The sequence below is a fragment of the Anas acuta genome, chromosome 1, assembly GCF_963932015.1.
Source record: "Anas acuta chromosome 1, bAnaAcu1.1, whole genome shotgun sequence".
In the NCBI taxonomy this organism is placed as follows: domain Eukaryota; kingdom Metazoa; phylum Chordata; class Aves; order Anseriformes; family Anatidae; genus Anas; species Anas acuta.
In genome coordinates, this window is record NC_088979.1 from 185,626,781 (window position 1) to 185,654,309 (window position 27,529).

At 38.7% G+C, this 27,529-nt stretch overlaps 1 protein-coding gene across 4 annotated transcripts; it reads right to left on the reverse strand.

Annotated features, from left to right (window-relative positions):
* Positions 1–1,448: 1,448 nt before the first annotated feature.
* On the reverse strand, positions 1,449–27,454 carry ZBED4 (zinc finger BED-type containing 4). Of its 4 annotated transcripts, XM_068669696.1 has the most exons (4): positions 27,263–27,454; positions 25,392–25,573; positions 21,559–21,628; positions 1,449–6,762 (listed from the first exon to the last, which is right to left on the reverse strand). In XM_068669696.1, exon 4 carries the CDS (start codon positions 6,356–6,358, stop codon positions 2,840–2,842), a length of 3,519 nt encoding a protein of 1,172 aa, XP_068525797.1. In that variant the 5' UTR covers positions 6,359–6,762; positions 21,559–21,628; positions 25,392–25,573; positions 27,263–27,454; the 3' UTR covers positions 1,449–2,839. The 4 variants fall into 4 exon arrangements, with proteins under 4 accessions (XP_068525797.1, XP_068525799.1, XP_068525798.1 ...); XM_068669698.1 differs by lacking the exon at positions 25,392–25,573; XM_068669697.1 differs by lacking the exon at positions 21,559–21,628.
* Between the last annotated feature and the right edge of the window lie 75 nt (positions 27,455–27,529).

The window sequence follows — 27,529 nt, forward strand, 5'->3', positions numbered from 1 at the left end:
TTCTATATTCTATGATTCTATAAAGCTTAGCATTCACTAAGATTAAAAATAATCTTTATAAAGTAAAAATCAATACAAAACCCATGCATACTACAACTTACCTCAATACTTCAATGAAAGCTTTCAGCTTTTGAAGTCATTCATTTCTCAAAGTCAGTGCTTGAACTGGAAATGGAAATAGCTTGTATAGAAGAATCAAGACTTACATCCAAAAAATAGCAGCTTTGTGCTTCCAGTCTCTCCTGTTTTTATTTAAGAGATTCCATGTCTGATTTATTTTTTTTTACACCCGTGTACTGTCTCTTAAAAAGCTCTAATATAAGCTTAATATTCATTCATAACCAAGCTGATACTGCAACAGTACATTTTTAAGAGCTAATACCCTTCAAAAAAGTAAATTGCACTTGCAAATGAAGTAGGCGGCTTCTTAAAATGTAGTTTTATGAAGTAGTTTTGCTTCTTAAAATAGTCACTAGTTTTCATGCTCTCAGGAAAATTTTTGACAACACCCATGACTATACAATTAAGTATCCCTAAGAAGGGGAAGATACAAATTGAGTGCTATCTATTTCAGAATGCCATCATTACAGCTTTCCACACAAGAGTAGCAGGAGCTACAGTACAGTCTGCTTTAAAGCATGGGAGCCACAATCCTCGTTTCCAGAGAACTGGGATTTTCAAGTAAGCTCCTGCTGGTATGGCGTGGCTCTACAATGCTTTAAGCCTAAGGCTATATTCATAGTCATATGCAAGTCTTGAGTGAAAATTATCCCTTCTTTAAAAACAAGAAAAGTTCCTTCACCCTCCACCTACCTCTCTCCTGGTTTGGAGAGATTAAACATCTTACAAAGGTCAAGGCTGTATTCATGGTTAAAATGTAGAGGGAAAAAATTTGAGATAATAATTAACCAGTAGCCATTTAAATGTGTTTCTCAATAAACTGCTTCAAACTCACCTAGTTCAAACTATACATGAACTAGAACAAGTTGTTTTATTACTGCAGAAGAAACGTGTACCTGTTCTCATGTAACCCTACAATAACAGAGAAATGCTGGCTATTCATAGTATTACAAATTACTGCATTTTGTCTTCAGTATTTTAAAAGGTATTAGTTCTTCCTAAGTGCACTATATAATTTACTGAAATAGTTCAGGTCTAAGGTAACTGACTGAGTAACAATTAAAATACTTGAAAGGACAGAATGCTTAGAGGAAGATCTTGGAAACCCAAAAGTCACCTGGGAAAGAGTTCAATAAATCTGTTGATTACCTTGAGTGAAATTAAGAGAACTTGAATCTATGTGTTTATGTCCAAAGAGATACATGGAAAACCAGTCTTTTCACATAGCATGTTCTGATTACATATGTATGATTACAATTAAATTATTGAATGGTTGTCTTTAATCCATCTAAAAAAAAAAAAAAAAAAAAGGCAGTGTTGACTACCACTAGAAAATTGCAAATAAAATGTTTAATTTCAGAAACTGAGTTCACCATTTATAAATACACTAAAACATAGTAAATGCAAAATTAGATTAGGCATAGGTACAGTATTTTAACAAAGCTACAACATTTCTAAAAGGTCATAGACAAATGATGACTTGTTTCCCAAAAGGTATTTAATGAAAACTGAAATGAGGAGATTAATCTTTCTAGAGTTAAAAAAAACATTGGAGAACATTCCTTTCAAATTAAAATGCTGGCTATTCTTTTTCCCACCTTATTTGAAGTTTTGAGGGCTCTATGTCCCATTTGCCCGATGGCCTGTGACAGTTAAGAACCAACCCTACTACATAAAATTCTAAGCAGTGCACCATATCCATAAGGCTATTACTGAAAATCAGAAGATCAGTTATTTCTGTACTAGGAGCTTTAAGATGGGCTGTTCTACACAACTGAAATTACTTTGGGAATAAGGGCTCAATTTTTACAATCGGGAACCTTACAGTTTCGATGCACTACAGATTAGAAAAGGTTTTAGAATGACATTACAGTCTTCATTATAGATTTCTTGCTTTTTTTTTTTTTTTTTGTACACAGCATTAAATAACAAGCATTGATTCATAAACTTTGATAAACCTTCCAAAGAGCTTTTATAAATAACCAGAATATTTTTTTTTAGTTCATTTAAAATGTAAAACCTGAACAGGAGAAGCCGGGATGGGAAGCTTTACTACAGACTGCTGGATAACCGATGTTCCACATCATCTCAAATTTAAGATTTGTTTTCAGATACTAAGTCAATAGTCTCCTGTAAAAACACCTTCGTCCATAACGCTTCTTTATCTTGTAAGTACTTTCGGGCTTGCAGTTAAGAACATCACATAATAAAAAGATGGCTCGAACCCCATCTTTCATCTACAGCTTTCTTTCAACAACTACAAAAGCTGTTTTGTTGCAATTAAAGCAATGTTCAACTAAAATACAGTACCTGGTTTATGGTGTTTACATAATAATTGAATAAAAAACTACAGAATAGAACTGTTTACATCTTTTTTTTTTTTTTTGCCATTCTATTAAAACAAATGACTGAGCTTTTTTAAAGTTCATTTACAATTATGGATTAAAACCTACATAACTTTGTATAATTTGACAAGACAGACTATCTCTAGTATGAACTTTTAAAAAACATATATACAATATCTGGCCTGAAGTACTATGAATAAGGCACATGTAGACATATTGAAAGCTGAAAAAAAAAAGGAACTAAAATTTGGAATTATAGTCACTGATTAGATGTCATACATGGCCCCTATTGGAGCAATTTAACAATCCAAGTTACAGATAGTTAATATCCAGTGAGCAACAATAGATTTAGTCTAGCAGTTTGTTCATTATTTTCAATACTGGAAGTATATTAAAGGAAGATTCACTTTCAAAAAGATAAGTTTTTCAAAATGTTCAATCATTAATCTTGACTGACTAAAGTTGTTGCTTTCATTGGATGTATTGAACAATCTCTCTGAAGGAACAATGCTTGGTGGGCAACCCAAGAACCTGACAGCCAATTTTGACAGTACTGGCCAAGATGACTTCTTAAAGTTCCAGTAAGTTAGAGGATCACAGTTATGCTCAAGCACTTCTTCCTCCAAGTAAGAAAGCACCATTTCTTCTGGTAACTTTGCTCTCTCTTTCAGGTCTTTCGTTTTCTTCATGTCACCCATGAGTGACCAAAGATTATCTTCCCCATATGAATTTGTAGATGGTGAACCTATATCACATCCATTGGAAACAGGTTTATCATCTTCTGAGGTAGAACTCATTATTTCCAGCTCCCTGATTAAGTCTTGTTTATATTGTTCAGCCTCCTCTTCTGTAAATAAGGATGTTTTATAGCGGGGATCCAGAAGCGTTGCAAAAATGTACCTTGGATCATGAAGCGTGGAGGACAATCTACTCACCATAGCTTCTTTCAAAGATTTCAGCATGGTATCTATGCCCATTGTTTCCTCAAATAGCATTTCTATTTTCCTGTTAAGTATGTGAATCATTGGAATCACCTGGCTTAAAGTAGACATGTGGGTACTCATCTCCCTGCTTGCAGCTTCGAAAGGCTTAAGAGCATGACACACTGACTGCATAACTTCCCACTGGTCACAGCTTATTAGCTCCCGAAAGCTGCACTCTATTGACATTTCATCAATTGCTCTTTTCTGTTCGATGAGACGTTCAAGCATATGAAATGATGTATTCCACTTGGATGGAACATCTTGTATAAGCTGATGCTGAGGTAACTCGTACTCTTTTTGCAGCTCAGCTAACTTCTCTTTTGCTTTTGCTGACCGATGAACACGTTCACAGATCTTTCTTGCAATACTAAGCAAATTCTGAACCATTCTCTGGCTTTTAATAGCCTCATTTACTATGACATTAACAGTGTGACTAAAACATTGTACACTTGAATGATCACCTTCATTTAAAGTTTTTTCTATACTCTGATTATCAGTAACAGTAATCCCAATCTGAAGACCAATGGAAGTAATCCATGTTTCCCACCAATACTCTAACTGCTTTTGAATACTGATTCCATTGTAGTCACAATCAATCTGTGATACATTTAATAGTGCTGAACAATGGTAATCCTCACACTGCGGTCGAAATGAAGACTCAAACGTTACCCAATGAGCTGTAAGGGTTAGATATTCTCGTGTTTGGTTGCTCATCCATATTCCAGACGTAAAATGGATCACTCCACTTTCAGCTTCTTTAAGATGTGAAATAATTATTTGTTTTACATTATCATACATATTGGGAATTGCTGTCCTAGAAAAGTAAGATGGAGAAGGTAAAGAATACTGAGGTTGCAAGTATTCAAGCAGCCTGTTAAAGCCAATGTTGTCTACAAAAGAATATGGCTGAAGGTCAAGTGCAATCATTTCAGCTACAAGACTTGTTATTTTTTTGGCAACTGGGTGAGAGTCACAAAATTTGTCATTGGTTTCATCAAAAGTTGAAGACGCTAACAATTCTGTGCTCAGTGGCATGTGATTATCCGTAGATGAGGATAATACAGTCTCTGAGACATCAGTTTTTAATACATTGTTATGAAACCGCTGCAAATGTCTAAGAAGGCAACTTGTGCCTAGATTTGTTGGCTTTTTCCCCCTACTTATTGTACGTCCACAGTGCATACATATTACTTTTGTTGAATCTGCAGAACAAATTGAAAAATGATTCCACAGTTTTGAGGTCTTCTTGCTAGTAACAGGAAATATAATTTGATTATCATGTGTAACCATCGTGGGCAAGTCAGTCAACTTTGAGGATGAACATTCTGCAGAAGCCAGAGTGGCATAAGGAGAATTTGCCAAACTAACATCAAGACAGCTCTTTTGGTTTCCAATTATATCGGGATGGCGTCTATATAAATGTCTCATCAAGCAGCTTGTGCCCACATCTCCTTTTTTACCACGACTTATCATACAACTGCAGTATCTACATACTGCTTTTAGACTGTCTGCAGGTGACAGTGAAAAATGATGCCAGACTTCTGATTTAAGCCTTTTCATTATCCTTTTATTTTGCTGAAATACAGCAGTAGGTTCAAATATTAGCGGACCTAATCCCTCACACTGTTTCTCAGGTGAGGAAACAAAGGAGACTTCACCTATATCATCAGATGACGACAGCATTGAGTCTTCCACTAGAGCATCTCCAGAAGAGAGATTAGTATGGATCTCCTCAGAGATTCTGTCTGGAGAAGAACAAACAGAAGTTGGTTCTTTCATTAGTTTTCCAGGAGAGGATGACATAGAATTCAGATCACTATCCGAGGGTAGTAAAGAAGGCAACAGAGTTGGAGGTGCAGTGTAGAGAGGTGGTATGCTGGTACCACCTCCGTTCTCTTGCAGGACAATGGAACGATGGGCTCTCCACATGTGTCTTATCAAACAACTTGTTCCCAGGTCTTTTCCATTTTTTCCTCTACTGAATTCATTCATGCAGTGGATGCAAACAGCTTTAGAATTATCTAGAGGTGATAAATAAAAGTGTTTCCAGACAGCAGATCTCCTCCTAGAACCCGAGGTGCTCTTTGGAATTACAACAGTTTTTTCTGCTACATTCTCCACAGTTTCATCATACTGGTTGTTGGGTAGCTGTGGAGATGACCCAACCATGACTTCTTCTTTGTTGCATTTTTCAGAAACTGAGAGATCTGCTATTTCTTCAGAAGAAACAATAGAAACAGATTCCTCAATTATTCGATCTGGAGATGGTATTTTAGAAGCCATTTTCTTGACCAGCTTTATAGGGGATAACATAGAGCTCAGATCTCCAACATCTGTGGACTGAGGAGGCAGTAACAATGTGGGTGAAGGAAAGGAGGATATACCTGGCATACTTCCATTTTCTTGGATTAGTACAGTAGGATGGGCTCTCCTCACGTGCCTCATGAGACAACTTGTACTTAGGTCCTTTTCATTTTTACCCCGACTAAATTCTTTCATACAGTACATACATATTGCTTTAGTGCTATCTCTAGGAGATATAAAAAAATGGTTCCAAGCAGGTGACTTTTTTCTGGAGCTTATGCTTCTGCTAGAAAGAAGGCTTTGTGTCACAGCTTCCATTGCTACATCATACAGCGTACTACTATACTGAGAAAAAAGAGATCCATAATCATCTTCATTTTCTGTGGATAAATATTTGCTAGGGTTGTTGCTAATAAAGTTCTTTTCTTTGTCTTCTTGTTCATCACTGCTGTCTGCATGTTTGAAATCATCTTGTTCTGTTTTTATATCCATTCGTTCTAGAGTACAGTTAATGGTGTCTTCCTCTTGCTCTACTTTTAAGTTGTTGATTTTACCCAAGACAAAATTACCATCCATTTGGGGGCAACCTGATTCACTGTTTTCCATGGCTGACAAATTCTTCTTGCCAAGTCTTCATTTATTAATAAATATAGATAATTTAAAAGATTATTTAAACTTTGATTAAAGTGATGTATCTTGTATACTGAGTGCACAGACACAAATGTGCGTGTTAAAATAACCTCTGGTTTATGAATTCTGCATCTGTGTTGTACACAAGCAAATATGATTAGTCATAAGATTGCATTAAGAAATTATAGACTTAATTAATGGAATCTCATTTTTTTCCCAGGATCAGGACATTTCAGGTCATAGATGAATGTTCTCAAAGACAGCTACTGTTAAATGCTTCATGTTGTAGACATAATCCTAAAAAATGAATGTTCTGTTTTCTTGGTCAAGGAAGCCATTCTGTTCATCTTGTTTGGACAACTGTGATTCCTTTGCACCATCTAGAAATAAAACAATCAGAAGACAAAGGTGACTAACACATTCTAAATAACTATTGTAAACATCAACTGAAAACATGCACTAGATGTTCTGTGTGGGTTTTTTTCCACACTTTAAGGTAAAAAAAAAAAAAAAAATCAGCAAAATGCTATTCACCTTCCCCTCCCCTCTATAACAAAACAATTTATTCAATGAATCTACGGTGGGCAAATGCACGTCTACACACACAGCACTGGGCCAACTTTGTCAAAATCTAGACTCCAAACATCACTTCTGTGTTTGCTTGTACATACACACACCTCACCCTACATCCTAATTCAACCACTGTGTAATACATATGTACACACGCATATATCCGTACAGCTAACTATATCCATAGATACACATATAAAGACAAGCAGGCATTTAGTCATGTTAGCAACATATGCACTTAAGAACAAATGGAAAAGTATTCTCTGGTACATATGAACCCTTCAGTATTGACAGCTGTGTCTAAGAAAATACAACCTTTTGCAATAAACCTTTGTAAGGGTGTCCAGCATTTAGTTACACTCATCTCTGTTCCTCTGACATGGTCCTCATGGTTATATTCACGCCATAATGCTCCCAGACAACACCATACCATAGAAACAAGCTACTTTTTGACTTTCAGGATTAAAAACTAAAATGTTTAATTCAGGATAACTGGGCTATGCATGTGCTATATATAAACACTGAGGTCACTCAATAGCAACAACATCACTCAGACACAAAGATATATACAGGTGCATATGTTGCTGTCCAGTGCAGCACTGCCAGCTGAAGTTCCTTACATATCTAATAGGAGAAATCCCATTTACACCAGGACAGCTAATTTCTCTCATGGGCAAGGATTTCCCCCACTAACAATTCCAGTACAAAGAGCTGGTCTGGAAGATGCATATTATATATGTATATAATCAATCACTGAGGCTCAAAAAAAAACCAAACAACCCCCACCAGCCCCACAAAAGCCTGGAGATGTCTGCTGTTGTCAGACCCTTCTTTTCTTGATTTTTCTTTTTAACTACAGTTTTACCAGGGTTCTAAATTTTGCCAAACCCTCACTTATTCTCTTGCATCATTAACTTAGTTATTGGTATCTTTATTAATGATGGCAAATATTTTTTTTCACCACACAGCCGATGCTACACTATCCAGTCCAGTTTGTAAAAAATGGATTTTATGGGACTTTCACCTAAACTGAAGATCAAACACACAGATTGAAATTTGATATTTTAAAACAGTTGCACAATTTTCATGTGTTACTCAAACACAAGGAGGATTTCAACAGACAAAAGGTGAGATTAGTCACAACTACAAGACACGATACGTAGGTCAAGGTTGTTCAAGGTTGTACTCGCACAGAGTTTTTTCCTTTGTGTCAAGACCAATGTCATATCAGCTTTGTAATTCTCTATGGTCTGTTTGCATGAGAGGTCAAAAGGAACAGCTAGGAACTCTGTTTTTCCCATGGATTTCAGACTCCTGTAAAACCTATTGTAGTAATAACATTCTCTTTTCCAGTGCAGCAGAAGGGGCTGGGAAAAGGAGAAGCAATCCGCTTATTACAGCTATCTTAAGATAAGGGAGATGGAGCCATCAAAACTTTTGGAAAAAGAGGAAAGCAGCCACTCTGCCTTTTTTTTTCTGTGAAAGTTTTAGTGTTTCTGCTCTGCTTTTCTCAAGGGGAGGAAAGAAAAAGCACAAATATATATTCAGATACCAAAAGGGAACTCTAATTCTGGGAAAGGTAAAGAAGAGACCTAAAGAAGAACCATCTTACATTTCTAAAATCTATCTCAGTATCACACTACCTGGTACTCTCCACAGGTTTGTAAAATTACACTTGAGAACAGTCCCAGCAGCAGAGATTAAATTGACATCACTCAGTATAATAATGACTGAAACTGAAGCTAGCAATCACACATGTTGATGATATGGAGCAGGTGCATCTGGGATGAGGGAGACAGCATACGATAGTCAACATTTTGAATAGAAATCAATCAAACAGGATTTTTATATTTTTCATCTGAATTTGGATCTATGTTTTGAATCTGGAACTTGTACTGCAATGATGCAAAATCATGAATATACAGGAAATTGTTGTGACATGGGATCACAGAACAGAAATGCTCACAAACCATTCACTCCGTGAAGAGCTTACAAAACATAAATTATGCATCAAGCACCAAGCTACAGCAAGCACATTACAAATCTTTAGCTAGATTCACAGAAAACATGTATCCACTAGAAGGTGATGCTGATGAAGTAGAGCACAATTTCTTTGCCTCAGAACAGGTACTGGTATCTCTAGCTTGTGATTTCTTTTGTATGAGGAAAAAAATACAACAAACAACACAGTTCTAGTCTTTTAACAGATAAATCCATGTAGATACTTCACTTGTCCTGATAACCACTTACTGCTTAACACAGTTAAACATAAGGTAACTGTAATGGGAAGATTTGGAAGACTGATAAAGGAGACTAACTGCAAGGTTCATAACAATACCTTACTAGATTGACATTCAACAATAAACATTGACAATGGTTGGTTCTTAATCACTAGCAATCATTATCACTACATATTCAAACAGATAGGTCCTAATCATCTTATCCTACATTAGCATTGAGTACACAACACCACTGAGATGATGCCAGGCAGTTAAACACTGATGGCTATGGTACCTGATGGTCTGATTGTTTGCTGAAGCAGAGGTGGACAGGCAAGGCAGCTATTTAGACTCAAAGCAGGAATCATAATCATGGTGGTAGACATCTTTTCTCAAATGTTCCTTCCTGTTGTTTGTGGTTTCTAATGCTTGTCATCTCCTTTACCAAAAAAAGGGTGTGGGAAGCAATCCCATCTGCTCCTGGCATGACTTACCTCATTTTCTTTAGTACCAGAAACTGTTCCGGTTCCACCAGAAATCCTTACTGTTTATTCAGTACCCTTTGGTTTTATCTGCAGATTTTACTTCTTGAATTGTTGATTTACATGTTCTTCTGTCCCATTTGTGCAATTAAACATGGCTCTCCATTTTCAGCTATGTATTATTTCTATACTTACGCTTATCTGTGATGTAAAACGCTTTCATGATGTTAGGAGGGCTAGGCTATCAGCACTGTTATGAAGTGCTTGTGTACTGTGGCTGGTTATGCTACTGATGTGTAGTTATATCTAAATTTAAGGCAAAAATAAATTAGTTATATCCGGTCTAATTCATGTATGTGTTACAGGTCTCTGCACAGTTTTCTGGACACGACTGCTGCCTTCTACATCTGCCGAAGAGCTAAGATTATTAGATGAGATGAGTCAGGGCTGCTATATCCCTTCTCAGGAAATCCTCAAAGTTGTTTGCCCCTTGGAAAAAATACATGCAAAAGTCTTCTATCTTCTTTCAAACACCTAAGTCTGATCTCTGTTACTTCGAGTGTTACTACATCAGACTGTAAAATTAAGCCAAACCCCCTCCCCGCAGAAACCCCTGAAGGTACTTCAAACCAAATTTTCTTTAGAATATAGTCCTCAAGATGTGCTGGGGTAGAAAGAGTCTCTGCCTCCTATGCCAATTTCTTGCAAGAATAGATCTGTTTTAAAAACAAACAACACTCCATCCTATTTTAAAATGTTATAGTACTCTAGAATAAAGTATGAATTTGCTTATGATCACCTTAAGTAGCTTAATTATCATTGGACACAAACTACACAAAATTAAGAACTGCTGTTAAATAAACAGGATATTCAAGGAGACAGAAATTTCTTCAAAGGTACAGAAGGCTACAGGCAATCAACTCAAAATTAGAATGGATTTATGTCTTTAAAATCTCCTCAGTTAGATATAGGCAAGCAATGTAAAAAAATAAAAAAAAAAAATAAGAATTAAGAGTCGCCTTGCAACAAAAATCTTCAAAGAAAATAAATGGAAAGAAAAACTACAGAACAATTATCTACTCAAATCTGCTCTCAGACTATTAGTTCCTAAACGGCAGTAGACAGTCAGTGGCTTGCTGTGGTCAGAAGCCTGCAGAAACATTTTATAGGATTTTCCATTCAAAATTGGATTACTGAGAGTGTACAGTGGTTGACAAGAAATGTCAGGAGAATGTCACTGATCCAAAGAGTGCCACATCACACTGCCATGACCTGAAGAAATCACTACTGAAGGAAGGGGGGGCAAAAAAAAAGGTGTTTGGGGATTGTGTTAATATATTTACATGTTACCATACAGAGAAGCATGAAAAGCGTACAAGAACACTGAACTATCTGAACTATGAGCAGATTATTTGTAAAGCAGACCATGCCCTGCAAGTTTAAAACAATTTTAGACAGAGTACTCAGGTGCTAAATCATGGACTTGATTATGTTACAGAATGCAACTACCTGAAAGGAGTTGTCTAGAGAAAATAATTTGAAGTTTGTAGTTTTAAACTATTATGTAAGTGCATAATGTAAATATAGACACGTGTGCACCAGTAAAATGCAAGGGTAGTGGTTTCAAGAAAGATGCAAAAAGTGGAGACAAAGTGAAAGCAAAACTATTTACTAGTTTCAAAGATTAAAAGCAGCGATAGATTTTGGGAGTCAGAAGTAGTTAAAATGTATTTAAAACAATTTGAAAAAATGGATGTCAGTTTTGGAATAAATGGTGCTGATTGTGTTTATTTTTGGAAATGTACAGGCATCATCATTAAGAGTGTCAAGTAAAAAGAAAATCCTTAAAAGTACAAAAGCAATGAGGAGGAGACATTTTAATAAATTTTTATTAGCTTACACTTCATTGCCAGGTACTATGCTAATTAGAGAATATTTGATTTAAAAAAAAAAAAAAAAAACACATAAAAATAAGCAAACAAATCTTTATAAATGTCTAGCCTAGAGAAACCTTACTGCCTTCCATGTTACAACCCCCCTGAATAGGAAAACAAGAACAGCAAGAGATTTTTTCTATAGCAACTTACTCTGACAATCAGTCACAGCTCACCCATATGTACAGTTTGCAAAAATACTGAGTGATTAAGATGTGTTATTAGAATAGACTGCAAAATTAACATGTTAGTTATACTCTGCCAGGAGGTGGGTCCTATGCTCAGGTCTCAATGAAGTTCACAGGTACCTGCACAGACATACAAGCATGAACTAGTGGATGCAACTGAATAATTGGGATCAAAGTAGAGAAAGTTAGACTTAATGAAAGAAACAAGTTGTTCTGGACCTAATGATTTGTAGAGGATTGTTGGGAGAGAAAAAAAGAGGAAGTAAAGCTAGCTTTACTATTCCATTACCTTTCTAGACACCTGAAAGCTGGAGCTGCAGCTACTTCCTTTAATTCATAATGTCAATGAGCTGCACTCCAAATTACATTAACCCATAACTTCTGTGGTTTTATGAAGGTATTCTCTCCAGCTTGCAAAATACCCTCTCATGTCTGCAACCCCAAATGCTCCATCTGGACGCATAAGAGTAAAGTGTGGAAATAGCACCATCGATGCTGTATATTGTTCCTTGTTGACAGGAATATTCTTTACCCTAAACTAATATTGAAACAGAATATAATAATTAGGACAAATAATATTAGACATTTTTCTTAACTTCATATCAAAGATTTGAAGTGTACTTCAAATTTGTGAACTTCACAGCAACTATGTAAAAAAAAATTCCAGTAAATGGAATGGGCAATGGTTAATGGAATGGGAAACAATCACCAAAATTGTATCTAAGTCAAAAAAAAAAAATAAAGGTGTAAAGAGGAAAAAAAATAATGGAAGCTATTACCCTTAAAAGTGCTCTCTTACTGGAGGAAAAGACAACCACCCTGTGGTCAAAACTGAAAGTATTTTTATTGAAAGTTTTAGCAACGTATACTTTTTTTCTCTACATTTAAGATTGATATATGGAAGTAGTGAAAAATGTAACCTTTTTGAATATTCATTGAATCACAGAATCACTTTGTTTGGAAAAGACCTCTAAGATTATCTAGTCTGACCTTTAACCTAGCACTGACAAGTCCACCATTAAGCTGTGTCACTAAGCTCTATGTCTACACACTTTCTGAGTACCTCCAGGGATGGTGACTCAGCTACTCTCCTTGGGCAGCCTGTTCCAATGCCTCACAACCCTTTCAGTGAAGAAATTTCTCCTAATTTCCAACCTGAACCTCCCCTGGAGCAACTTGAGGCCATTCCCTCTCATCCTATCACTAGTTCCTCTGTGAGAAGAGGCCGACCCCCAGCTCCCCACACCTTCCTTTCAGGTAGTTGTAGAGAGCAATAAGGTCTGCCCTGAGCCTCCTCTTCCCCAGACCAAACACCCCCTGTTCCCTCAGCCACTCCTCACAGGACTTGTGCTCCAGGCCCTTCACCAGCTCTGTAGCCCTTCTCTGGACATGTTCCAGGGCCTCGATGTCCTTCTTGTAGTGAGGGGCCCAAAGCTGAACACAATACCTGAGGAGCAGCCTCACCAGAGCAGAGTACAGGGGTACCATCACCTCCCTGGTCCTGCTGGCTACACTATTCCTGATACAAGCCAGGATGCTGTTGGCCTTCTTGGCCACCTGGGCACACTGCTGGCTCATGTTCAGCAATTAGCCAGCTATTGACCAATATACCTGGGTCCCTTTCCACCAGACAGCCTTCCAGCCCTGCTGAGAAATAATAGTATCTAGGTTTAGCTCGTTTAATCACAAGCTACTTGGTCTTGCAGAAGTCTAAATTTTTCCCTACATGACCCTAATCTACTTAGGATGCCTGTAATACTTCATCTTTCATTTTTTTCTTCTGTCTATTCCACTATGATTTTCAATTTTTACAAAGTCATCACATGGCTCATCCATCAAAGTCTCATTCTCACTAAGGGCCTCTAAGTACTCAAGTACTCCTGATACAATTCTTATAAAAAAAAAAAAGACAAAATAAAAAAAGATATTTTGTAAATATTTTTTAAATGCTATTTTGGATCGAGACAAATATTTTGGTATAGAAAAATCCTAGGGGACAAACAGTTTTATATGTTTGTGTAAATAAGAAAAGACTGTTTCAGCTCTCGGACTGGGGCTGGTGTTGGGGAAAAAAAATGCAGTTAACTCCCAATTACTTCCCAAGACTGAGGATTTTCTGGGTGGGTGGCCAAGCAGGATGCCACACGTAGAAGCTGTACCAGGCAGGAACCAGGCAGCTCCTGCTGGACAGAACAGGGCAGCATCTTGGCAAAGCAGCTGATGCCCTTAACTCCCACATTCCCTGAAGAGAAGCCAGGACAATTCACAAAGAGAAAGTAATATATCCAGAGTAGTGCACAAGGAGGGAGATGAAAATATGCTCTGAAAAGTCATGGGACAAAGTACATGCTCAGAGGCTCGGGATACGAAGCAGAAAGAATGAGAGCTCTCAAAGGAAGGTACATGAGCTCCAGTGCTTCTGTGCTACCTGTCCTGACACAAAACAGAGACTTCTGATTTCTAAATGCATAAAGACTATTCATGCCTCTTCACATTGATAAAATCCTCAGTGCTTGATATAAGCTGAGGCCTAAAGCAGTCATTCATCCCTGTCAGAGAAAAAACATGTTGTGGAGAGACAAGTATTATAGCTATAACTATCATCATTAGAGCTGGGTATGTAACCCTAATTACAAAGGCAAGAATTCACATAAAGCACAGAAACTGAAAAGTAAGAGATACTATCAGCTACATGTAAATACTGCCCCTTTCCTTGCCTCCCACCCCACAAAACATCAAGTAATTTTACTGGGAATCTGGATTGTTTTATATTTAGCTGTATGACAGACCAGCTAGTGTCACATTTTTCAGTTTAGCAGTTTCTAGACTTCTCTCTCTCTTTATTTTCCCCGCCACTACTAAATGCAAGTAATGCAGGAAGATAATAATCAGCAGCACAGCTCAGAATTGACACTTTTTGTCTCAGGCTCTTGCTAAAGGGACAGTGTCAAGTTAAAATCTAACTAGCACACAGAAGGCAGGTAACATTTCATCAACACAAACTGATTTACCTTCCTTCTCTTCGAAAATCCAGTTTGCTTGTTTGTTTTTTTTCCTTCCTTTCTTTAAAATAAACAAACCTGTGTTTTCCTCTTATTACTGTAGACATAGGAAAGTCCATGGAACTCTTTACCCATCATTTTCAGATACCTGAAACCTTGGGAAAGATTCAAGAAGTGTAACTTTGTTTCTGCCATAGCTTCCCCTGCAAAGAACTATACCTGCTCTACACTGATGCAATAAAGATGTGAAAATAATTCATTAAAACAGCAACGCTAAAGAGCAAACGGTATGAGTATGGTATCAGACCAATGTTACAACCATTTTTAAAAATACTTCAAAATACACATAAAGCAGAAGTGAAGTAAGGTTTCATTCTCAAAAATAAAATTAAAAAAAATGTTCTTCTTTTATCTTTTTGTACCAGCATATCCTTAATCAATATTCCTAACTTTTGTAAAGGTAGTGTGTTTTTCTAATACTATATATTTGCTATTCATTGATTTTGAAGTCTGATACAAATGAGGGTGTTTATGCTGGTGTGCACATTACTCACTTCCAACTGACATTTAGTTCTTGCATCTGTGTTAAGTGCCCAGACAGATTTGTTAAACATGCTCAGTACCCAAATATTTCATTTGACCTCAATGGTACAGGCTCAGCATGTTTTAGGATAAAACAAGCATCAGATACAGGCCAAGAATCAAACTGACTTCTGGAAAACATCAGACTTTGTCATGTATTTGTCAATTTATTAAATATTGATCTATTTGAATACTCAGCCTCCATTACCTAGATTTAAGCAACACTATGTTTTAAACACTATAAAGTCCATAACACAGAAATCCATATTCCACAATTTCAAAAAGCATTTACTTCAAAAACAAAATAAGAACACACAACTAAGACTAACAATAACAAAAACCATCAAATTTCATCTCTGCCTAAACAATCCCATTCCAAAGTTACACAAAAAATAAATATCATCACTGTGTTGTATCTACCACCATACATAATATTGCACATCACCACACACAGTACTTCTACCTACATACACCTGATATGCCTATAACTGTTGCTATTTTTTTTTCTTAGTGCACTAAAAATACCAATGGATCTCAAATGGGGCTATTTTCCTTCACATGTCCTTTGCTAACTTCCCATAGTTGCACACTATAAGAAAAAAGTAGGATGTACATATAGTAATCATTTCTGTCACAGCTTTTACTATGAGATTGCTCATTAAAAAAAAAAAAAAAAAGACACGGGTTTGTCATGGTAAGTAAATTATGTTGATATTTGTCTATGATCCAAACTGTCTCTCAAGAGTTGAAGAACCTTCTTTCTCATTATCTGGTGTGATGCTACTAAAGCAATGCTTTCAGGATCCATTTCTATGCTATTGTTCACACCTACCAAATGGCAGATCTGCCTGTCACTTGTTAAAGTGCTGATGCTTTAAGCACTGATTTCAATAGTTTCTTAACAGAATTTTCATAAGTCTTACGCATCAGTTCAATGTTGCTTCAAATGAAAACAACAGATTTTGCTTCTATTTTGATATTACCATTTGCAATTTTTAGACAAAAAAGTATTACATGCTAATAAAATGGGGTAATTCTTACACAATGCTAGAAGAAAGTTTTCTTAATAAAAGTGGTTTTTTTTTGTTTTTTTTTTTTTGTTGTTTTGTTTGTTTTTTTTTGTTTTTGTTTTGTTTTTTTAAACAGCTGAAGTATGTGCTGTTTAGCCTATGGTATTTTGTAGTGTAGGACATCAAAGCTGCTTTCAGTATCTCATGTTGTTCAATTTGAGGCTGCGGGGAGGGAAAACGAATGAAGGCTCCAATAACAAAATTGGAGGTTAAAATGCAGAAGATAAAATAAGAACAGAAGTAGGGAACATGCATCAGTATTATTGTGGAACAGGAAACAAAGCACAACCAAAAACACAGGAATAAAAGATAAGTTCCGAAAGAATTAAAGACAAAACACAAAACATTTATTCTTGTTGCTAGAGAACAGCAATCTGCTTTCAGAAAAGCATCAGAAAATTCAAAGCAAAGCTCCGCCAACACTTCTTTCCCCCCAAGTGATCAGTTCCTCTGTCTAGCCCATAGGACTCTACTCTTCTTCCTCCTGTGCAGTGTACAGCTGAGAAAACAAGTAAGATAGGATTAGGACAGGATTTTTTCTTTTTTCCCCCCCCCCCCCCTTCCTCCTGATGAATCTTCGTATTTTGCAAGGTACGTATACTTTTGTTTTATATATATGTACATATATATATTTTAAGATGTCCATCTTGAAGCCCATCAAGAGTGAAACCTTAAGAACTTTAAGGACTATTCCAAAGAGTTAAAAATGAGACATGTGAAAGGCAGAAAACTGAGGGTTACAAAGCTGAACAAGTAGAATGGCAGAGAATGAGAGAGGAGTTTTGAGATGTATGCCATGCCTAGAGTAGGGTAAGACTTCCTGGAAGTCTTGCTGAAAACATTTTTATAAGTATTAATAGAAAAAAAAAGCCTCACAAAATGTAAACACAACATTTAACAGAACATACAACCACCCATTAATGTAACTTTCTCTTCATATTAATGCCAGTTAGCTACACATCCTCAGATAGTTTCACGTGTGATAGTTTCATGGAGAGGTTTTCCATTATTTACTTATATCCTATTTGTATACATGTAATAAGACACAGTACTACTTTTTTAACATACAGGTATATCCTAGAACTGGTAGCTTCTGCGCATCAAGGCAGGTTAGTTAAGAGAACACAATTCACAGTCCCTGAAAAGACAGAAAATATTTTCAAGAGGATAAACAGTATTTTAAATACCTCATAAGGAATTTTACAGCTAAGTTTAATCACTCTTTTGTCACAAAAAATATTTCAAACCAGGTTATCCTAAATTGCATATGCTTCTCTGAAGAAACGTTTATTCTCTGTACAAACTCTTTTTCTTTTCCTCAAATGACAATTTGAAGAAATACATCTAGCTTTCACTTGATGAAAGGAAAAGCCCATCTACTTTATTAAACAAACAGAAAATAATAACCACAACACCACCCAAGAAAAATTTACAGGATGAGTGTAGAAGTACTGTTTTATCTTGCCAACGAGAACTAGAACAGGAATAAGTCCCGTAACATGTGGGCATAATCGACCATACCCATGATTGGGGTGAACTTTTTTAAGCTACTTTTAAGTATATTTTTTGTCATTCAGTATTTCTAAGGAAACTGTACGAACACCATTAGCAACTGACATATCCATCTGATATCCTGGTTTAAAAACCCAGTAACTTCAACTCTGACCCCTCTTAAAGCAGGCGTTCCAATTCATAAAATGGGGGAGAAGGAGAGAAGCATGCACAGAGGTCTCCCGTTCACTTGTCAACCAGCCTCCACAACAAAGGGTCTTTTCCCACTCAGCCTCTTTGCAGTTCTCTCTGCCTTCTTCCAGACAAGGTGAGACTTTGCTGCAAAGACACAGCTGACACAGGCAAACCAGCCAGGAAAGCCAGCATTGTTTCCACTAGCACCACATTGAGCATTAGCAGGAAATCCAAAAAGACACTCCTGTCCCTGGCAAACAAATAGCTTAGTCTTCTTCCCCCCCAAAAAATGGCTTATAGGAGAGCTATACCCTTGCTGTAGACTCGTATTTTAATTTGAGCAAACAGGATTTTGCTCAGGGAGCTAATGAGAAATGCAGTTTTAATTAGAAATAAAGCTTTTTTTGTAGAACTTACGCTAACAAATGCAAAGCTTTAATTTCTGTAATGGAAGCTGTAATTTAAATAAGTTTCACAGAATACGGATACGTGAGGTTTTTTCAGAGCACAGCCTAAGACATTTTTACTACAAGTACAGGTAAAGAAAAAGATAGCCCCTATTGTTTCCATTTGTTTAATTTCTGTCATTACACAAAAGCCAAAATAATAATTTCAATAAACCCAATGTTTTGTAAGATATGCAAAAGGGAAATTAATAAAAACATTTAGAGAAAGGAGAAGGATGGGGAAGCTCCTTGTTCTTTATGAGCATCACTGTGTTTCCTGCCATAAACAGATTACGGTCTCCCCACAGCGCAGGAAATCTCAGAGGACAACTCCACGTTACTAGGAAGGGAAAAGAAGAAAGCAGCCTCAATTCCTCCAATTTCCCAGCATCAAATGCAAACGTACTGCCAACAGCATGGTTTGCCCACTGCTTGGCTCTCTGAAAGTTGGCCTATACTTCATTTAGGTGGCTACTGATGCAAGTCACAACAAGCGAAAACCTCCCATGTAATGAGGATTATCCCACTGCCTTCTGTTTTCTCTTTCTGTCTCTGGATATGCTCCAACAGTGTTATCAGCATATCTTGTTCCTACCTCTAATGAAGAAAAAAGAGAATAAGAGCAGTAAATAAAAAATATGATTGCCATCACCTATTTCAGCATGTCTTTGCAGTCAATAATTAAATTTCTTAAATAAGAAATGCTGCCAGAAGCTAGGAGCCAAAAGTTTGGTGGGAGCTCTAAACAGGCAGCGTTTTCAGAACTGCCCTTTTCCTCTCCACCTTCTCATGACACATCAAGGGATCTATGAAATCCCTTTAATCAGGAACTAGATCTTCTTCAATGATCTAAACTGCACATAAAAGCTACTGCATTGAATATGTGCTCAAAGGCTATAATTCTTATACTGCATGTTAAAGGATGCAGAAGACCTGTAATATTTACAACCTACTGAAATAAAATGTTAACGTTTGGACAGATTAATATTTCCATCTTTGTTCTCAGGAAACTCTTCAGCTCTGTGTAAGTACCCATCCTACTATGAGTGCCTAATGAATCACTAATGAAGAAACATCACCAAAAAGAACACTTGCGAAGTGCTAGCTCTTCAGGCCATGCATGCTCAGCTCCAGGAACTAGTATGCAATAACTAATTCATTCTCAATATGCTGTATGGGGCAATCTGCAGTGGTAAATCACATCAGATATCACGTATTGATATGCTGAAATGCAAAGGAAAAACAAAGTCAGCCTATGACTACCACGCCAGGAAGCAGAAATCTTTTTATGTGCAAGCTAATTTGATAAAGCAGAAAAGCAATCCCCAGCAAGAAATAGTATGAGATCACTTAACATATTATATATTTGGCATATTCCTCATATTTTATGATCCCCAAAATAAACATGTAAAAATTACTGCCTTCTACTAAATCTTAACAAAATAAAGAAAAACAAACAAACACACACTTTGTTGCAAGGAACTCAGACTATGCTGTATGACTGCTCTTTTAGGCCAACTAGAACTACCACAACTCTATTCACAGTGTACACAATCTGAACTTTAAAGAACTACACAAATATGATAATAAGTAGGTAATAAAATGTATATACTTTTCTATTGGAGCTCATATTGGCATTTAACTTCTTTAAGAGTAACCACTTACAGATTTTATTATCTTCCAGAACAATTCAGCTTACTTCAACTGCGTTATAGTTCAAAAAATAGTGCTTGAAGATGCTGAGGCAAGATACTAGTTTTCAGTTGACAGGTAGTACTAAAGGGGGTATTTTAATTGGAGGCTTTTAACCTTGAATGTCACGTTAGAAAGACACTTTGGGTAGAACTATCAGAAGCTACCGTGCTTGACATCATATAATGAAACAGTGCAGAGTATAAAGTGACCCTTAGATGAGCATACCAGAACTCAGCATCAAATACATGAGTTAACTTTTGTGTGTCCTGGCAAAAGTGACATAGCCCCTTTTATAAGATGGCTTTACAGTGGTCAAGAGCTGACTTGTGAGGCTGCTGCAAATGGTGACTACACTTTCCTGTTATTTGGCTATGCTATAGGCTTGGAAAGCGCTAATAATTAATTTTAACTTACATTTCGACAATGAAAGATCCACAAGCAGATTTAGTATGTAACAAAATTCCCCACATCTTCCAGATGTGTCACACCTAGGAAAAGTTTCCTCTAAGAAATGAATGAGTCATGCTTTTATTTTTCATTTCCTATGGAGGCCAGTCTTAGATGACCCCAACAAGACTTTGTAGCTCAGCGTTCTACCTGTCTTAAACCTTCTGTCAACCTGTTGCTAACGTGCATGTTAACCAGTAATACAGACAGCTAAAAGTTCAAAAAAAAAGTTTAAATAGGGGGAACAGCATTATATGAAAAACTGTACAAGAATAACACTTACTCTTAGGTTTCATATAAATGTTAATCTACATATAAACGATTTTTTCATGCATGAAAATAACCTTATGCTTCCAAAAATCTTTACTCACAGCTCAAATTGAATATATAAAGAAAAAAACGTTTGTGACAAAAACCATAAAGAAAATACTAAAGTTTATTCTATCTACGAAGATGCAAAAACATGAAAAAAGCAAGTGTAACTGGGGTACAGGATGAATGTAGGGCATACAAGTTACTTCCCCCTTTTTTTAAGGGGTAGTCTAGAGGATAAGGATGTAAATGTATCAGCTGTTACCACAGAGTAAATGGTGCACCATAAATCATAAGCTGGTTACTATTATTGTAACACTGTAAAGATAGCCAGGCTTCCAAACTTGTTTTTTAAATCTCAGACACTCACACAAGCTGCCTGCTAAATTACTAAATTCCATATAAGCTAATTCATATATATAATTATTCATACGCTTTATCCATTGGCTTACTCTAAATTAATACTAATAACAACAATCATGTAATACCCTAAACAAACTGTCAGTTAGTTCATTGAGGGAAAAAAAACAAAACAAAACTTACATCTGTTCCACTGTATGCAGGAGGATTCATTTCAGGTTAAATACCTGTTACTCAAAGATGATGATTGTATCTAAGGAGAAGAAGAAAGTAATGCCTTTTAATAGAATTTTTTAGTCATATTAACTGTCGCAGTGGCAAGTCATGGGATGTTTCGAGTTTAGGTCACAGCTCCAGGAGCTGCACTTATACAAATAGCTCTCCCCTTTCTTCAAGATCCCTAGTCTTTATAATTGTCAAGAAAAGTTAGACATCTTCAACTCTAGGGCACAAAAGCAAAAAATAATGACATTAAAAGTCATTTATTGTACATGTCTTGGTGTTGATCCATGATTTTTTTTTCCTGTCTAGGGGTGACTGTATGGCATTTCATTCTCAGGAATGAAAGAAACTAAGGCAACATACTTCACACTGAAGTGGTCTGAGCTACAATACAACATTTCAAGGGAGCTTATGGGCACCTGTTAATGCACTACAGGATTCATCTGGCAGCTCGTTATGCCTTCCTTTAATGAGCCAAACATGCTTACACACTGCACACAGCACGTCTATTAACCAACATGCAATAACACAGGGTGAGCACAAGACTCATTCCCCATGTATAAGAAAGGAATGACTGAAAGTGGAGCACATTAAGTCAGATATTTTGGCTTACAACCAAAACCCACCAAAACAATCCAACACAGGACATATTTTTGGAGTTTTGCTTCTTTAGCCCCACTGATTATACAGACCTGAGCAACCTTGTGCCAGAGTATCCCCCTGTCTGTTTCACTGCCCCAGTGCATTAAAAAACACCAGGACATCTTTTTGCTATCTTTAAAAACCCAGTATGGCAACTTCTACCCAAAATCTGAACACACACACACAAAAAAAGAAGTTGGATTCTGCAGTTTAATGATCATGAAGATGTTTTGTCCTCTTCTTCTAAACATCATATGGACCAAGCATCAACAGGGGTTAAGCCAGCAAAGCACTTTCAACTCCAACAGTCGGTGCTTACTGCACATGTTCAGATTGTTAGACAGAAACACATGCCTACAGATTTATATTTCTTGGTAAGCAGAACACCTCTCAGAGGAAGGAAAGTCCTGATTGCTTGCTTACTGTGCAGTAGTGGATGAATTACACGTAACCTCTTTTACTGACATTTTCCATTTAAAAATACGTCCATACTCCCTATTAAGCAAGTGAAAACATCTCCAGAGCCCTGTGGCTGGCTAATTTGACTGTTAAGACGAGACACTTTGGCTGTCCCTTCTATAGCAAACATTTAAATAATGTACACGAGGTAGAAAGTGACAGCCAAGGTGATCAGGACCCACCCCATTCCCAAGGCTCATCAGACAGCGTTAGGGAACTCTCCAGAGACCTGGATTCAGCTCCTCAGGGCAAAGAAGGGAAGCTAACCTGGCTCTCCCGCATTCCTCACAAGTGCCACTGCCATCATACTACAGGCAAGAAAGGGTACAAATAACGTGCCTTTATCCTTCCTCATGTCTTTAAAAAAAAAAAAAAAAAAAAAAAAAAAAAAAAACACAACACCCCTTTCCCCTCTCATTTGTTAAAGATGCCTGTAAAACAGTTTCAAGCTGGGTCAAACATTTCATTAAATTCAAATTAATATTTGGGTTCTCATTGTTTCTTCTAGCAAAAAGAATGACAAAGAAAAAGTCATTTTAGCTGGCTCTGGTCTTCTTTTCTGTGCACAGAACACGAATTTGGAAAACCGCATACAGAACCACAGCAACAGGTAAATGGCATAATTATTGAAATGCTAATGAAACGAAAGCAGTTGGAGCAAAACCAGTACAAATTCTTTGATCACTGTCATACAAGACAATTACTAGTATATTATTAACTTCAAATACCTTTTCCATACATTTTGTATAGAATTGCAAAGAAGTATTGCTAGAATATATCACATGGGCCAAAACATGCCTGTTTTCAGCCATAAATTTCAGGCTACTGACTACTGAAATCCAGAACTGGCTTTTGTATTAGATGTACAGAAAATCAGAGCACTTGGAGCTACAATGACTGCACCGCACCAAGGGAAAAATATACATGTACAGCAGGTATGTTATATAGACAGAGTGACTGCGAACTACCAGGCATGACTTGAAAAAATGAAATATTCAACAAGCTTTCAGAAAGCCATAAAAATGAAATAGCAGACCCCTAAACCTTCAACGGATGATTGTTTGCTGCTTTGTCATTACAAAGCAAAGTGGGAGGGGAAAGAGGAGAGAGACAGTAGGCAAGTGTGCAGTAGTGGCTGAAAAGCACACAGCTTGCAAGTTTAAATAAAGATAATGGTAATACTTACTAATGTCAACATCCACTGAAAATTAGTATTACACAGGTTACAGGAAACACTGATGTGGTACTCTCCAACACGTTCAACATCAAAAATTTGACAATTTGTTCTGATTACACTTGAACAGAAATTAGAACCTTAAAAACCAAGGTCCTTCTCTGCTTTTATTTTAACTGGCCATCACATTATGCTCTGCCTCATTACAAAAGAAAGAAACACAACTCTGTTACCATGTTTAAACTATTTATCACTATATAATTTAGGATAGCCATTCCTACACTTCGGAAAAAAAAAAAGGTAAAAGTTTTAATTGTTCTTAGTCCTTCTTCAGTGTGCTTAAAGTTCCATATTTCACTTAAAAGGTACCTTTAGGCTATAGAAACTACACCATTTTTTCAGCAATTGGATGAAATTAAACAATCTCACAGTTGATAATTGCTGACAGAAATTGATGATGCCTGTAGCAAATGCAAAATAAGCAGCTGAAGCTGTACAGAAAACAATGTCCTTTTGCCACACGCAACAGGACACCTTTCTGTTAAGCCCATTTGAAAAGTGTGCACCAGAACAGCAAACATTATGCAAATTACATTTGTTACGGATGATACTAGTAAAAATACCTAAACTCTCCTTATTTAAGAGAAAGTCAAACAATGATGGATTAAACACTATGGCCTACAGTGTGCAAAATCCGCAACTAAACTATCTATAATAGTGCTTCCTACCTAAAAGTAAGCTAATATACATGTATAATCATGTTTATTTGCATAAAGCAAATTTTAATTGTACATTACAGTGGCAAGCTCATAACACGATACACTCATTTCGGAGATGAGAACTCCTGTAAATGAAAAGCAAGCCTCAAAAGATAGGATTTATAAAATGCTCCCTTACGGTGACTCTACGGTGAATAGTGGTAAAATGCTGCTAAGTATTCAGAGATATGACCCAAAACCTTTGCATTCCTTAATTTAAAATTTCTCAGAGACACAAAGAAATCTCAACAAAGTCACTATGGTTGGGGTTGTAGAAAATTAGAATCAACTTCCAAGAAAAAGGGAAGGGGTAAAAAGATAGAGCAGGCTCAAAGACCACATAAAATAGCAACTATTTTTTACAGCCCAAGAGTTTGCCAGAACTTCCTTCGGAATTACCTAGTTCTTAAGAATTGATGGATAGAATGATATAATTTATTTTACATTATGTATAAGATGTTAAGACATAGATCATTTTAAATAAACATCTGTGGAATTCAGCTGCCCTCTTACATTCCCAAATGATAAGTTTTAGTGATGTACTGTGTGTACTAAAGTAGCTCCCCCCTTCCCTAACCAGCCGTGACCCCATGATACCGGCTGTTCTGCAAACACAGTTCTCACTCAGGATATTTGCAGTCTAGGTTTAAGGTGTGCCAGAACAGCCAAACAGAAACAGAGGCCATAGCACGCCAGGTACCCGTAGTTAAGCTCACCACCTTCCAGCCTTCCACCACTGCAGGCTTGGACTTTGACCTTACCGTTGGGGATGCTGCATCCGCAAGAATTTTGCTTGATACAGAGTACCAGTAAATGATGACAGGTGTTAGAAAGTACAAATGCTTAGGAAACACTTTCCTCTGAGATGCTCTGTTACTTCATTTCACATATTCTCAATCAATTCTTAATCCAGAGAACTTCTACAGCATAAATTCTTCGACATCTGTTAAAGTAGGAAGACACCAGCAACACTGTAAATCCCAAAGGACTGAGATATCCGAATATATAGGAACTTGCAGATCCTTGACTGTTGGTCTGTAGCAGGCAGCACTCACATTTCTAAGAGTCCACAAAAGGAGTTCTTCTGCTTTTAACAGACAATAAAGTGACAGATTTTTTTCCTCCCCCAAAACCAACCTCCATACCAAATAATAACTAGAAAGCCCCTGCCCAGTATTTGCATAGGACTTTTAAAAGCAGCTTGGTATCTTGGGGATGCTTGCTAAAGTCTTCCAGGCTTCACTACCCCCAGCACGTACTCCACAAATGTCCCCCCAAAGGGTGCCTGTCTGTGTTTGAAGGGAAATGTTGCATTCCTAAAGGTAACCTTCAGAAGGAAACAACTCTTTAAAAGCAAAACATGCACATACACCACGGGCCACGCGGAAGACAGCGCACAAGGAAAGCCTGAGAAGCATGTTTATGTTACAGGGGCTTGAAAGACTTTCTCTGCTTGGCTTACAGTTGCAGCATGACAGCTCATGCTGAATTCCTGAAACCTCTCAAAGATACACCCCAGAAACAGCACATGGCTGCTTCTCACACAGAAGCGCCAGGGAGAAGGATGGGGGAGAGCAGACTTTCTTCTACGCTGCAAAGCCAAGCACTTAAACTGCACAATAATGAACGGAATCGTCATTAAAGCAAGGCAGGACTTTGACTGTTTTAACTTCCCTGGGATTAATAAGTGTTTTTACACTTTTAGCAGACTGTGCGTGCAGCAGGCAGCTCTAACGCATGCAGCACCCTCCAGCACCCGGTGAGCACCGTAACACTGCCTGCTGTCAGCAGCTGTCTCGGGGCAGCCCTAGGAGTTACAGGAGACATTTTTAAGCAAAACCACGGCCCCCGAAGTAAAAAGAAGCGGGGAGCAGAGCAGTTCAGCCCTGCAGCCCCTCCACACGCACCTCCCCGGAGCCCACACCGGGCTCTGCCGGAGAAGGACGGGGCTGCAAACTTCACAGGACACGCAGGAAGAGATGCGCTGTTTACACCGCCACCGAAACCAGCGGCGGACGCCTCCCCGGTCCCGGGGTGGGGTGTGGGGGGGGGACATCTCCTGGGGCTGCCCGGCCCTTTCGGCCCCGCAGCCCCGCGGGCGAAGCCCTGGCGGAGGAGCCCTCCTGCAGCCCGCACGCCCCGGGCCCTCCGAGATGGGGACGGTGGCCACATGGCGGGGCCCCGGCCCGGTGCGAGCGGGCACCGAGCCCCACCGGCCCGGCCCGGCCCGCACACAAAGCCGGCCGCCCCCAGCCCCCCACCCCCAGCCGCCGAGCCCCCGGGGAGCGGCGCCCCCCGGCGCAGCCCCCGCCCGGCGGAGCCCCCTCCCAGGGCCTCGCAGACAATGGAGCCCGCACCGCGGGCCTAGTCCCCGGCTTCCTGCGCCGCCCCGCCGCCGCCACACGCCCCCTGCCCGGCCTGGCGGCGCTGTCCCGGCCGGAACGGGACGGGGGAGGGGGGGGCACCGGCACCACCGCCGCCGCCGGGCCCGGGGCGAGGGGCTGCGGCGCGCAGGCACCGGCACCGGGCGGCGGGGAGCGGAGCGGTGCGGAGCGGAGCGGGGCGGGGAGAACCGGCCCGCCCCGGCCGGCCCAGCCCGGCCCCCTCCCGGTGCCGGAACGGGGCCACTCACCTCCCCGGGCGGCCGCCGCAGGGGAAGCCGGAGGTCGCCGCTGCCGCCGCCGCCCGGCCGGACCCGAAGGGGTTAAAAGGAAGGGCCGGGCGGGCCCGTCCCATTCATTAGCCGGGCGCTTTGTCTCCAGCCGCCGCCGACCGCCGCCGCCGCCGCGGCGCTCAGCAGCCTGCCCCGGCTCGGCCGCCACAGGGCGCGCTGCGCAGGCGCCGGGCTCCGAGGGGCGGCACCGCACCACCACCACCAGCAGCCGCCGCTCGGCGGGCA